The 15580-nt window shown below is 34.2% G+C and overlaps 1 protein-coding gene across 8 annotated transcripts in view; it reads right to left on the minus strand.

Annotated features, from left to right (window-relative positions):
• The window catches only part of ARK2N (arkadia (RNF111) N-terminal like PKA signaling regulator 2N), a 93309-nt gene that overhangs the window by 44072 nt on the left and 33657 nt on the right, over positions 1-15580 (minus strand). For 6 of the 8 annotated variants that reach the window (XM_060122099.1, XM_060122100.1, XM_060122097.1 and 3 more), the window contains exon 3: positions 2363-2545. The exons of the other annotated variants lie outside the window; for them this stretch is intronic. In XM_060122099.1, the coding sequence (XP_059978082.1) occupies positions 2363-2545 (183 nt within the window). The remainder of the gene's footprint in view (positions 1-2362; positions 2546-15580) is intronic. 8 annotated transcript variants of the gene reach the window in all.

Raw genomic sequence — 15580 nt, forward strand, 5'->3', positions numbered from 1 at the left:
GCAATTGAGAATAAATTCTATGAACATTTTGTTATGATATAGTAAGTATATTCAAATTCACAAGATGGGTTCCCACTATGATAATTACATCAAGACTACAGTGTATTATTAAGTTTTATTTATTACTCACAGACCTGCATGTTAGATATTAAAAAAAACCCAAAACTTTGAATGAGACAATAAATGGCTTCATAAGAAAATATCATGGGGATCTCTTGAACAGTGATGTCCATGTCCTACAATATACAAAGATCTACACATGATTTGTAATATATAGAGAAAGCACACACATGTGCTTTCTCTGCACATGTACCAAGAGACATGTACAGGAAATGTCAATGGCAGCATCATTTGGAAGAGTACCCTAACTGTCCAAGAAGACAATGGGTAAGTCTATTATGATATAGTCATACACTGGAATACTAAATAGCAGTGAAAAGTAAATGAACTATAGCAACACATCAACAAGAACAAACTTCACAACATGTTGAACTAAAAAAGCAAGTTGCAAATGATTGCCTTCTATGTAATACTAATTAGTATTAAAACATGCTTGTTTACAGATACAAAACAAATGCAGCAGAAGTATGGAGGAATACACAGGAATACCAGACATTAAATACCAAATTCAGGGGAGCTTTGGAGTAGAGAGGGGCTGTTTCCCTCCTCAAATATTTTTGCCATGTTTTATTTCTTAGAGCTAAGCACCAGAGGCTAGTGGTATTTTTAAATAATCAAGCTAACAATTACTTGAACCTGAAAATGTGATGCTCCCGCCCCCACCCAATGCTAGTGACTTTAATGATACTGTAAGACCCCAAGCCTTGCACTTTTAGGTTAACTCATATTAAACTGCTAAATTTATTGTAGATGAGAAAGTCAAATATTAACAATTCCATATAGTTCAAACTAATATTAAAATTCTCTGTATGAAAAGCAAAATAACAAAAAGTAATTGTTCATATTTTTCCTAAGAATTTACTATAAAGTGGTCTACATTTCATGGCAAGACTAAGGAAACAGGGTAGTAAAATTGAAGTAGAACGGATCACTTAACTGTCAATGGACGAAAATTAAGATAAACTACTCCCCTTTGATATAAAGTATTACTACTTAATTCTTTTCAAAGTACTTATACACATTAATAAATACTTAAAAGATCCTTGTTGGGCAAATCAAGCATTTATACATATAAAAACTGAAGTCCAGAGGAGAATCACCTTGTCCAAGGTTAAATAGGCAGTTAGCAGTCACAACACAGTTAAAACTAAATCCAGGTCCTGTTCCAAAATTAGTCACAATAAATTAATCAGAAGCTCAACAAATAAGAGGAACTTTTTATTCAGTTTCAATCAAAGATTATGAAATGATTAATGACAATGATCTGTGGAGTTCTGTCTCCCCTTTTAAACAATTTAAATATAAAAAGTTCTAAATTATAACCCACTGTTACTTTTGTAATAAAAACTCATTTCCCATAAAAATAATGTTTTAGGTAGTTATTAAGCCAACACAATTTATAATTTAACTAGAAAACTATAATCCTTCTATGGCACTAAAGAAAATACACACTACATAAGCAGTCTGTCTCTCAATCCCTTCTACCTCTTTTCTTAAACTTTTCTAAAAGCACTAGTACTTTTAGAAAAAGGTTTAAATTAGAAAGAATGTTGGAAGAAAGTTTTGAGGAACATAATGAAGGAGACTTGGAGGCACTGTGCAAGGTTTTCAAAGGTAATAGCAATAGGTTTCTCAGAGAATAAAATATCACTCTTAAGAATCATCCCAGAACCAAGATAAACAACGTAAGACAGGTAGAGAGATTTTCCTGAGATAACAGAGACAGCAACGGAAAGGAGTTGGAAAAGACAAAATGAGAACAACTGTAAAGGAATTAACAGGGACACTGCACACTGAGGCAGAAGAAACAGTGCAGCACTGCACTGCAACAGCCCCACAGGGCAAACTGTAATAGCTCCCTCCCCAAACTATAAGGTCCATAAGTGAGTGAAACCACTAAGAAGGGGGGATGGGATTGCGGGTGGGGGTGGGAGGTAGTATCAGGTCATCTGGGTAATTTTTACATGTTAGGCATTTTTAACTCAAGAAGTACATATACTGAAATCTACCGATGCCTACAATTACTGTCTTAGATATTCTCATTTTTGCTTTCTTGTGATTAGGAAAGACGAATGACATGCTACCCAAATCTTTTCTGTTATAAAGGGCACCCTGGAAGCCACAATCATCTAATGCCAGATGTCTCTTAGTTGGCCTGCTCTCCTCAGCAAGGAAAATAGCTGCCAGGACACATGCATACTATACCATCAGAGAAAGGGGGGAGCGGGGGAGGGAGACCAACCTGCCTCTGCATTCAGCTCCTCTAGAAGCCCGCTGGTCCTCCAGGTAGCTCCTGTGTCCTGGCCTCCTACAGAATTACTGTGCTCTTGAACTACTGCAGCCGCCAATAAATTGTCCACATTTACCACTTCTGGCTCAGAGCTGGTGTCAGACATATCATAATGAGCTACAACTGGAGGTCCATCTAGGGAGGAAAGAAAATGTATACTTGTATCTAACTTGTGGGGTGAAAAATACTTCTGCAACTAAGAGCCCCCTAAATGCCAGTTGTCTTTATCTTATGATTCTACATGGTCAGAAAAGCTGCACTTTATACAATCTAATATTTTGTACATGATATGAAAGTGAAAGAGATAACCCGAACTTACAAAGATGAGGGACACATTTGGCAAGGAGGAAAAAGGGTGTTATTATGAAGAACAAAGACAAGAATATACTGAACAAAAGTTACACTGAATTCCTGTCATTCTCCTAAAGAGCAAAAGATTAAGAAAAAGGGGAAGACTCTACAGTGAAAGTGAAACTGATTTTTTAAAGAAAAACACTGAGGCAAACTATTAAGCTCAATTTATATTTTAAGAGAATGAATCTAGTTTCTTCCTCTTAGTAGCTAATACTAGAAGTCCCTAATAGATTCAGAGAAGAAAATCAAATATATATTTTTCTACTTTAAGAGCTCTACTTGACTGACATCTATTTCCAGTAAAGCTCTTTTATAATAGTAGGGATGTTATGCATCTTACAATATTCTACAAAAAGACAATGCTCATGAAATCCATCTTCAGGATTTTGCTTTGGATGTCTTATGAGGGATATTTCTATTTTATTTTCCCTGAGAAAAACAACCAGCTCATACTCCAAGGAAATGATACACAACCTTATGGGTTATTTGAGAGGAAGATGTTAAAATTCTTAGAAAAAAGAGATCCCTTCTACCTCCAAATCACCCTAACTAGCTGAAAATGGCAGCTGAGCTCTCAAGTAATTATACTGCAGTGATTCATGCTAAAATAATTCAATATTCATGCTTGTAAAATAGATACATGCTTTAAAATGCTACCCTTTTCTAATATAAAAGCAGAAAGCAAAAATAAAGTTTTCAGTCAACTATGAAACACATCCCTTACTACTACTGCCATTTTAAAATAAAATGCTTTTCCTCCCCCAAGAGCTATTTATGAAGTGCAAGCAAATCACTTATTTCCATAAAGATTTCTTAATATAATCCAACAAATTAACATTAAACAGACCTATTTTATGAAACTCTTGACTATGAAGGAATACATATGCCAACGAATCATTAAAATAGAACACAATGAAGGATTACTGTTTTAATACAAACATCCATTGTGTAAACTGTCACTAAACAAAACATGGAACACACTTGGGGTACTTATCCCTTAAGACTAAGTTCCCAAGCCATAGGTTTATGTAGCAACATTTTTAAAATAAAAAATGACCAAACATAAAAGCAAATGAGTTGTTAAGTGCCACCGTATAAGGAACAGACATGTCACAATATGAAATTCTGACGATCATGACAATTTCAGTTGACTACTTAAGAATAATTTCCAATTCCCAAAAGGGTAAATCATGTTCATAAAATTCAAGAGTGTGGCCTCAGCATCAGTTAGTAATGGATTTTAGATCAAATAGCAAAAAACTGGTTCATGTCTGAGGTTTTTCTTTTCTAAAAAAGAAAAGAAAGCTGTAACATTTATGGAGTTCTCGTCAGAGTTCAAAATGATTATTATGGAATAATAAGATACTGTGTGATGTCCAAATAGTTGGTTGCAGAAAATATGAGGGTCAAGTACAATATTGACTATTTGACCAAATGTTCTGTTTTTAAAAGGGCTTTATTAAGTGTTTTGTGTTTGAAAAAAAAATAGTGATTTATTTTAAAATTTATATCACAAATACCATTCACAACCTCGCCCTCACATTCCCCCCACCACAACCAAATTGAGGCAACAGGTCAACAGTCAAGTCAAAATTGTACCACTCCTACATGTGAAATCATGCAAAAAGTATAAGTGTATATGTACATGCAGAGTAACATCACCTACCCATGGAAATAACTTGTCTGAAAGTCTTCATCAGTAGGATATACAAGCATAAACTTGTTATCTGGCTTCATTCTTGTATCTTCCATATTTCCAAACAGCACACCTTATAGCTTAGCTTAAATTTAGTATTCATCATAAACAAAGACAGTAATATTTTCACATTTTAATTATACTTAAAAATTAAAATAAATTATCACTGTCAATTTTTATATCTAGTATATTCAAACAATGACAAGTCAGTACTATATCAACTTTAATAAAGTAAAGGAAAGGTTGCCTTTCCAACTTTGCCTTCCAACAAGAAATCACAATTAAGGATCTTGTGTTCCAAAGTCATCTTATACTTATTAGCAAACCAAAATTAAATAAGATGTGTTCAAAGCACTTAGCCTCAGGGCTTGGACTTTGAACCGCTAAGTGTGAATATTAGCTAACTGATGGGGACAATCTGTGATATTCTTTAAAAACACGATTCTTGCTACACAGCAGAATTAAGAGACAGGTAAGATCCTTTTAAAATAAGTATCTCTTGAAGGAAAAAATAAAATCAAACCACTGAGGAGGAGCTAGAAAAACTCAGCATATTAATAACAGAAGCAGCTAGCTACACTTCCAGTTTGACTCCACCAATTCATTACAGGATGGAATAAACATGAAGCTACTGTCCTTCCTCTCGCTGATTGTTAAAACAACTGCACCGCTACTAAGATTATTTTGACTTTCAAAAACATCAAAATAGTCACTGCAAGTAAAATTACACATGGAAACATTTCCAATTTAAAATGTAGTCACTAAGCAGTCCATGTTTACAACATAAAAGGTTATCCAAACCGTACATTCTCCCATTTGGTATCTGTCAATCTTACAACATCAATTTATAATGATGAACTTAACTAGTTTTTCTATAGTCATTAAGAGCATCTCTCTATAAAGGTAAATTTAACACAATTATTTAATAACTACTTGGTCTGTAGTTAATCCAAGTGCTGTTTCTTCTCCTGATTGAAATATCTTGAAATTTTTGCTGCTCATTACAAGGGAAGAAAAATAAAAGGTCAAGCAATCCACCGACTATGTTTTATTTCAGAACATCAACTTGTCTATATTATGCTAGATAGGTTTGTGTTCTCTCTCTGACTTCCTAGTCTATAAACAGGTTCTAACTTTTCAAATACCAAAATACAGATGTATCTGTTCATCACACATTCCTGATACAGTGAAGTTTACCCCTGTGTGACTTTAAACCTTCTGTATTATTATCGACAAATGTTTAATTTTATGAATTAGTTTCCTTTTATTCAAATATGTTCTCTTCTAAATCTCATGGAAAAAATCTGAATCACAGAAACAAAAAACCAAAGCAAACCAAAGCCTAACATCCTCTACTACGTTTATCTCTGACAAATCCCTCTTTTCAAAGTTAACAACAAAAAGCACAGAATTTTAGAACTACAGAATACATAATTTACCAGGCTCATTTTACAGATGAGAAATTTGAGTCCTCGGTAGGTGAAACCAGAATAGTTTACAGTTGTTATCAGTGATGAGGGAATGGGAAATATACAGAATGAGACTGGGAGCAGCATAGGAAGTACACAGATTTTTGGCAGCAAATACGTAGGTTAAAGTCCTGCCTACTTAACTGTATGACTGTTTGTTCACAGGGTTATGGTTAAGGTTAAAGACATAACACAGAACACAATAGTTCAAACACTGGTCCAATGCTCCACCTTTCCATTGTAATTAGCACCTACCCTACTTCATTATTTGCTTGCTTATCTTTGTATGTAAACTGCTGTACACAGCCTGCAAGCAAGAAGCTTTGAGAAATCATCACTGACTGGGCTGGTGCCTTCTACTGGTCATAGATTAACCCACTTGTTAAGTAAATGCTTTGCTGGGATTAATGAGGTCATCACACATGTGGCTTTCGTATTTTTATTTTTGTTTGAAGTGAAATGCCAGCTTGGATGTATTCATATGAAAATGTTTCAAAGCCAAATAGAGATCATTTGGGATTATTTCATATTTGGCATCATTCTTGCCTACAGAGAGAGCCCTTGCACTAACACAAGTTTTGTCAGTCTCCCAGTATGAAATCTAATCAAATCTAGGAAACAGAATTCCTCTTGTATCCCAGAGACATCTGGAAACACCACTCCTCCTTCTCTCTCTATTGCTAAGTCTTAGGCCCAAGAAAAGGTGGGGCAAATGGACAAATACAGTGTTTGCTCATTCAACTCCCATTTCAACGGCTATAGTAATATACACCAGAATAAATCCCTTCTCTCCTCTTTACTACAGCCAATCTCCCCAAACCCCTCACTAGGAGAGAAAAAAAATCCACCTTGCTGCAAAGGACCCCACAGGGGTTCTGTTGCCCCAGTCATTAAAGGGCCTAATAAACCCAGTGCCATTATCTACAACATCTAGAGAGAGTGGGAGGGGGTGGAAATCACACTCAGCCTCAATCCAGATAGTGAGATTCAAAAAGTTACATCTAAAAGAAGAGTTCTTAGAAATTACCTAGGCGAGGAGTCTAAGAAGGAGGAGCATGTGTGTGGTGACTAAGTAAGGAAAAGAAGTGTAGGGGGAATAAGGTGTGGGCCTGAGGGACTGAGAAAAAGGGAAAACCTCAAGAGTTGCAGAAGGGAATTTGCATTTTGGTAGAACCTATCCAATAAGAAAACAGCTTTTTCATTACACATCTAAATATTTACCAAGATGAAAATTGATTATTTTGCAAATGAGAAAAAATACTTGAGAATACATATGCTGTATTTTATTACTATCAGTATATATACACACATGGAGAGAGAACAATTCGAATAAAAAGAAAACAGTCATTTTCAAAGCATCTCTTGGAAAAGATAACTACATCAACCAGAAAAGACAAAAAATCTATATAGAAAAGGGCCATCTCTAGAAAAACAACTTTAAATACCAAAACTGTGTATCTTTTCTTTATAACAGTAGCATAAAGCTCTTTTAGAAAAAAGAAAAATAAGAAGATAGGGCTAAATGAAAATGAAATGCAGCAATATGCACTGAAATTTTATGTTTAAGAGTTAAAAAAACATTTTAAAAATAAAATTGAGTCAATAACTATTTTGTACTTTTCGCATTATACTCATCTCAATTATGAAAAATTTAGATGTTATAGTTTCCAAGGGAGGAATAAAGTTTTAAGGATTACATCTGTTCTTACATCATACTGACAAAAAAACAGGTCATTCTGCCCACCCAGAAAAGTTACCTACGATACTGATGAAGAGTTAACTTTGAAAGTATCAAAGAGGAAGTAAAAGGAAATATTCAAGATTAAATACAGAAAACAGGGCACTTGAAGAGGTCACCATCTTTCAATTTATCTTTGTATCTCAGGGACAAATCCACAACCTACTGCTTTGAGGATTCAGATCTATAGAGAACAAAACTAAAATATCTGCACTACATACATGAAGGAAGAAGATGAAAATCAGATATGACTTTAGCTACATCCTCATGTCTATGTACCCTGCAAAAGACACATCCATTCCGGCTTTTTGATTATTCCTCAATGTAGTCTAAATTTTGATATTTTCTAAATATTCCTAAATTTTTAATAGGATAACTTAGAAGGACATATAAAAGAGAAGAATCTCCACCTTTTATGTTGACACTGGTATTTTGTTATTTTCTTTTTTGATATACCAACTACAAAAAAACCTGAAAATTATCCGAAAAACATCATGTAAAATCTATTATTAGTGATACCTACAAACTAATGCCATTCATTCCATTATGGAAAAGCAGGTTTCCTGACTCAGGAACACCTAATGTGAATTAACTGGCAGGGAATCACTATAACTAATGCAATATGATCCTAAAGAGAGTAACAAGAAACATTTCTTTTTTAAAATTTTTATTTATCTAGGTTAGTTGATACACTTCAAATGCAGAGTTAGGTAAAAGATATAAAGAAAATGCAATAAAAATTAAAATCACAGTAATTTGATAACATTCTTCCCAAATCTTAAAGTTATAATATGAATACCTTCATTACCAAAGAATACATTTCCTCGTGGATTATTATTCCTTCATTTCTTAGGATGTCTTCTACTTTAAGATGTAGTAATTTAAGATACTATGAAAAGATCTACTCATTACTAGTAAACTAACAGTTTGGTTTCAATCCCCACTAACTTTCCTAAACGTCAGAGAAATTAAAAACAGAAATCAAGAAAAAAATGAAAAGTATAGAACTCGGAAGTTATTCACGTTGATTACAATTAATGTACTCATACAACTGTTCTAGACAAATTAAAAAGACAAGTTTCTTATCTGTACAGTGATTAAGGGCACATACACCATTTTTAGAGAAGATTTTGAGAATTATTCTTTGAGAACAATTTTTATTAGAACAAATTTAATAATAAATTAATAAATTTTCAGTTTAATAAATTTGCTGAAATTGTTTTGATACTGTATTTTCTGACATGTGGAACTCCACAAAATCTTTTTCATTGTGCCCTCACTGTACCATTTAAATAATACCAACAGAAGAGAGGAAATCAATACAAGTTAAACAAAATATAACAGGTAATTATTTTTAAAAGTCACCTTCTATAAAATAACTTGCCTATAATATGTTACTCTAAACAAATGATGATACATAGCATGAAGTCTATTCACCATCTTTCCTATAATTTTCATATAACTGTACCATCAGGCAAATTTAGCTGTATATTAAAAATGAAAATTATCAGTAATATCAATCTGGGTGTTTTGTTTTGCTCAACAAAAGAAATCACTATAGCATTTCTTTCATTAACAGCAGATTTAATACATTTAAAATGACTTCATTTCTAATATTCTGACTTGCATACAAATTTTAAGTAATAAATCTAATTAAACTGAGCTATACCTTGACCCAGAGACTAGAGTCTCTGCTGTTAAATATACCTAACACTAAGGAATGACAAAAGCAATGATGCAAAATAAACTAGTTCATGTATATTCTTTTACTCAGTCGGCTAATGAAACAAACAAGTGGTCCAAACCTTTACCTGATAATCTAAGAAATAAATTTTTCCCTTTAACTAATCACCCTAACTAGTATGTGGGCAACTTTTTTTCAACACACATTTAGGAAGCAATAAATGGATACATTAATGACCTGAATCCATTAAAATCCCTGTAGACTATTGCATAGTTATGTCTCCAGCAACCTGCCAACTATAACATTAATAAAAATACAGAATTAATTATTTCAAAATTCTGAAGGTGGGCACACATACACGAGCACGTGCACAAACATACCCCCTTGAGACTAGGCTTATTCCTTTGACTTGGTAACAAAAAACAGGCTTTCTCTTGGAGCCCCAAAATGACAGAACCTTTATTCTAAATTTAAAAAAAAAAAAACACACTTCATGCAAAATATTAAGTTTTAAGATTTTAATTTTACTGAACTGTGTTCTAAATTAAAATTTTATTTGAGCTCTTATTACACTCAAGTTTTAATAAGCACACAAAGTACACATCAATATAATTAAAAGTTATCATCTAATGAGTGGCTTGCATAACCTGATAATTCTAACCTGCTGATTAAATTCTCTTAAAATGATTAGAAATCTAATGTCCTAGAACACTGAACTAGTATAAACTAGGCAGAAAACAGTCTATAGACAGATTATTAGAAAACATTTATCTTCACTGCCCCCCCTTTTAAATACCAGCAACTAAATTCCATATGTACCCATTAGAGATGACATAATCCAGATACGGGATTATATTCTTAAATAAAAAGCATTTGGACCATGTCTAGATTAATGCTATAACTTGAAAGAAGTTTCTGTCCAGCATTAGCCCTTTATACACTACAAAAAGTCCAAACAGGATATATTTCTTAACCTTCTTAAAATTCTAGGAAAATTAAGGGAATTAAAGGGAAGTTAAGGGAAGACCACTAGGCACTTCTAAAACAATACCTACATAAAAATGCCACCACATAATCCAAAAATAATTCCCACTTCTTTGTATTAGTACATATAAGTACTATAATCTTAGGAATACAGACTTTGCCTCAGTGAAAGAGAATTCAACAATCCACAACAGCAGTCAAGTTTTTTTAAAACTACTTCAAATACTTAATACTTCTTTGTCCATAATACAAAAACAAATTTTTCTGAAAGAAGAATTTTTAAATTGTGCAACCTGGAAAAGGTATAATCACTTTAAAGCACAACTCATATTAAAAAAAAACTACTGTTTTTCAAAACAATACTCTTTAAGACAGCAACACATTTTCAAGGCACTGTGAGAAACTGAAAATCAGGGGGAAACCTGTATATATGTTTCTGCTATAAAATTATTCTTAAGGTTAAACTCTCAAAACCACAAAATGTCAATTTTTACTTCAGAATAAATTTTAATATTTTGGCATATATTCTATGAATTAAATCAATATATTCTGGTGTTCCTTTTCTTTCTATCAAAACCTCTGTCCACATCTTTATCCAAAATTATGTAGAAAAGGCTTCCCAAAATTATTAACACCTTCTCAAATATTCAAAATATTATTTTTACCTTGAATATCAATTATTAAAACCTATGTCTGATAATTCCATTAAATTGACATTTTTCTCTAAAAGGCAAAAGAAAATCTGTAGATCTCCTACTCTGTTACCTAGTAACAACAAGAATTAGAATATATCCCAGTCAATACTAGGAATATGTCTATATGTTATTCTTAAAGGATTCATTAATTATTTTCTATTTTAAAATTAAAAGGCATTCCACTATATGCTTAATATATGAAATATTAAATCATGAAACAAAAAAGAAACCTGTTAAGTGCCTGAAGCAGTTTATACATGCATAGAGAAGCAGTCATGTTAACATGCTGAAATTAAATTAACATTTTCTTATATCTAAGAATCCATGTCTAGTAAAATCTGTGATGCCAGGGAGAATTTGAAGACAGAACAAACTTCCCTGAAAACATCGCAACTACAAGTAAAGATTACAGATTAGTTAAAAACCTGTCAGTCACCCAAAACCAATCTGCTCTTCCTGTTGACATAAAACTTAATTTAAAAAAAAATTGGCTGAAGTAGTTTACAAGTGTTGCACTATCATTTCAGAGAAACTCCCAATTCTCATATATCAAGTTCTAAAAAGAAAAAAACCACAATAGTCATTTTTCACTTCAAAACTAGAAGAGCAAAATAAATTGACTCAGTCTATTACAGTTAATTTACAAGGTATAAATGTCTGAATATAGAACTAAATAGAAAAAGTGGTGACAATTTTTCTGAGTGGTTACTGGTAAATTACTAAAATAAAACAGAGGTCTTTATGGTTTATACAGTCGACCCTTGAACAACACAAGGGTTGGGGCTCCCACCCGCGCTGCACAGTTGAAGAAAATCCACATAAAATGTTACAGTCTCTGGTTCTGCATCCACGAATTCAATCAAGCTCAGATCGTATAGAACTACAGCACATATTTAGTGAAAAAAATCTGCATATAAGTGGACCTATGCAGTTCAAAATCCTGTTGTTCTTGTGTTAACTCTACATGAAACTCCAAATATGCCACCTATCTTTCCTGTTGCAAAACACAGAATTAGATCTTTTCCAAAGTTGCAACTACATTAAATATTAAAATAATTAACCTTATTCATATTGAGAAGTTATTAGGTTATAAATTTGAAGGGAAAGACTACTAAATTTTTATTGTAAGTAAACCCAGTAGAAAGTACGATTTTAAAAAAACAGGTAATGTTAGCAAAGTTATATAGTCCTACTGAAAATTTTCTTCCTAATTTAGCTTTTTCTCACAATATTCCTACCAACCCAGAAAAGATAAAATACCAGTATCTCCCAGTCCTAGGCCACACATTAAAAATCTATCATGTTGCAAAACCTTTCAATGCTGTGCTATTTTCTCCCCTTTGACACACTCCATGGGCTCTTTAACATGCCATTTATTTTCAGTCCAGGGATTGAAAACAAAATTAAATTGGTAGTACATTAGCCAATACACTTAGTCACTAGTAATTTAAAAACCCATTCAATACACACCCTTAATAGAGTGACCATTTCATCTGTATCCTCTAGAGGTACCCTTTACATCAGAGCACCAAACAATTCCTCTGGATGATGTCTGCCAGGTTATTGGCTCAGGCACTGAGCTTTAAGTTAAAGCTCAAAATAAAAATTTATCTATGTAACAATGAAAACTACTATTTTTCTCATGCATGAAATCAAACTCCTTTCTAATCCGCTTTCCCTACAGTATCTTGCATAGTAGGTACAGAGCATTAATTTGCTTGAAAATAATTCATTCTTCCTGCATACAAAGGCGATTTAATATAATTCATTAAAGACTAGCAACAAATTAGTTCATTAAATGACATACGAAAGAATGATAGAAAAGTGTTCATGCAATATATTCACTCATGACCTCCAGAGCGGAATTAATTACATCATTCCTCCTATTGGAATCAGAAGGGAGTCAACAGTGTTTGTAGAGAATAATGCTAAGAGACTCTCAGGGAATTAACTACTTACCCACCTTGGATTCACTAAGATTCCCTATTTTATATTTTATTTATATTTTTGCATGAAAAAAGCGTAAAGATGAGGATCACCCCTACCATCGTATAAATATGGTTCTACGTTCCAACCACATGTAACAAAACTCAAGCTAGAATTTATCAAACTCTGTTCTGAATATCTAATTTTTTAAAAAGAAACTGTTTACTATCATCATTTTTTAAACATCATCAAAAGAAACTTACAATGGGCAAAAGCATATTCTTTCTTACACAATTCAAAAAGCAGATAAAGGTTGTTCTGTAATATTCCCATTTTCAGCAAAGTTAATTGGAAAACTGTAATGTCTTTGAGAACTCTAATGTACTGTCAACATTGTGACAAGTCACAAAGGGCTGCTGTGGCAGTTCTTGGGAATCAGGCATCTGCATGTAAGCACCTGATTGGGTGACAGGGGAAATTCTTTGGCCAACTAGTTGCATTTTAAGTTCCCTGGGTTCCAGTAGCTGCTTGTTCTCTTCACCAGTGTCAAGTAGAGTTAGCTTTTCCATCCACACCAGGAACTTCTCCTCTTTCTGCCTCTGCATCTTGGAAGAACAGCTCATGGCCTCTTCTAGGACACTGCCTATGCAGCACCTATCACACACAGCACCCCTGTCAAGTAATCCTGGAATTTCCCTGGGCGCTCCTTCAGATCCCCCAGCACAACTGAAGTCAGCTTTAAAGACATTGAGGCCATTTGATAAAACATGGTTAAATCAGAAAACTGTATTTTTATTAAGACAAGCTTATTCAGGAAAATGGCATAAGCATTACTAAGAACAGCCATATAGGTATAGCACTCATAAGGGGCACTTTAATTAATTAACCAAACAGAAGTTGGTAATTCTGAGAAGCACAACATGATACTACCATTTTTCATAGCTTCACTGAATCTGTGGAGGATTGTGTATTCTGTTACTATACAACTAACTATTAATCTGTAACAGTGTTTTTCAACCTTTAGCTGAACATAAAGACCTGGAATGGTTTAACAAATACCAAAACCTAGGTGGCTCCCAGACATTACAGGTTCTTTTTGTTTTAAGCTCTCCAGGTGATTCTAATGTACAGCCTTGATTGAAAACCACTGCATCCCTGAATATTCTCACACTATGACTTTAAAATTCTAAAAGTTGTTTTGACAGCTGCCCCTTAATAAATCAGTATACAATAATTGTCAGCTAATTGATTTTTATCAAATGCTCTTGTTTTAAGTTAAAATTTTTTTTTCCTTATGGAAAAACCACATAGAGGGGACTTCCCTGGTGGTCCAGTGGTTAAGAATCTGCCTTCCAATGCAGGGACATGGGTTCGATCCCTGGTTGGGGAACTAAGATCCCACATGCCGCAGGGCAACTAAGCCTACGCGCTCTAGAGCCCACGTGCTACAAGTAGAGAGCCCACATGCTGCAACTACTGAGGTTGCGCACTCTAGAGCCTGAGTGCCATAAGGAAAACTCCCACATGCCACAACGAAGATCCCACGTGCCGCAACTAAGACGTGACTTAGCCAAATTAAAAAAAAAAAAAAAAAACCCCACAGAGGATATGCAGAATCCATGTATACCTCTGGGTCAGTTTTTTATAAACCCTGGTCTGTGCAAGATGCTAAAAGGTATGCCTCAAAAAAAAAAAGTTTTGTGGTTAAGTTTGGGATATGCTACAAATCATATCCTCCCCACTTTGGAGAGCACATTAACGGCTCCGAGTTGTCCTGCAGTAAAGAAATCTGCTTCCACATGATCCAGCACTTTCCAAACGTGTGAATAGTGTACAGCTATTAATAGCAAGTAGAACAGTGGTTTCATAGGATTCTAGTTTTAGGATATGCTCCTCTACATACAGTGTTTTATCCTTGAACTAGGCCAGATCAGCTTTGGTTTGGGTCCCATATACTTTGGGTTTCTAATAAAACTAATTATACTGAACTCTTCATTTCTTCAGGGAGCTATTAAAAATGTTACCTCCTCAGACCACTCTTGACTACAATATCTAAAATAGCTTTTCTGGGCTTCTCTAGTGGCGCAGTGGTTGAGAGTCCTCCTGCCAATGCAGGGGACATGGGTTCGTGCCCCGGTCCGGGCTGATCCCACATGCCGCAGAGCGGCTGGGCCCCATGAGCCACGGCCGCTAAGCCTGCGCGTCCGGAGCCTGTGCTCCGCAACGGGAGAGGCCACAGCGGTGAGAGGCCTATGTACAGAAAAAAAAAAAAAAAAATAGCTTTTCTACCCCATCCTTAGTCCATCTTTATCTCATCTCTTATATCCTGCTTTATTATCATAGTGTATATCCCTACCTGATAGCATATGATGAATTCATTTATTATCTGTCTCCTCAGAAAAGATTTAAGTTTCATGAGGGCAAGGACTTTTCATTCACTATTGCATTCCCAATGCCGCATAGTAGGTGCCCAAATATTTGCTGAATGAATGACTGATGGAATCAATCAATCTTGGCCTTATACCTTCTACCTATACCAAGAAGTCTTATAAAGAACTACCCTATGAAATGCTCTGTTGCATTTATCTCAGGGTATTTCCGAAAATATGGTTTACTTTATCTCA

The sequence above is a fragment of the Lagenorhynchus albirostris genome, chromosome 14 (genome assembly GCF_949774975.1).
Source record: "Lagenorhynchus albirostris chromosome 14, mLagAlb1.1, whole genome shotgun sequence".
NCBI classification, from domain to species: Eukaryota; Metazoa; Chordata; class Mammalia; order Artiodactyla; family Delphinidae; genus Lagenorhynchus; species Lagenorhynchus albirostris.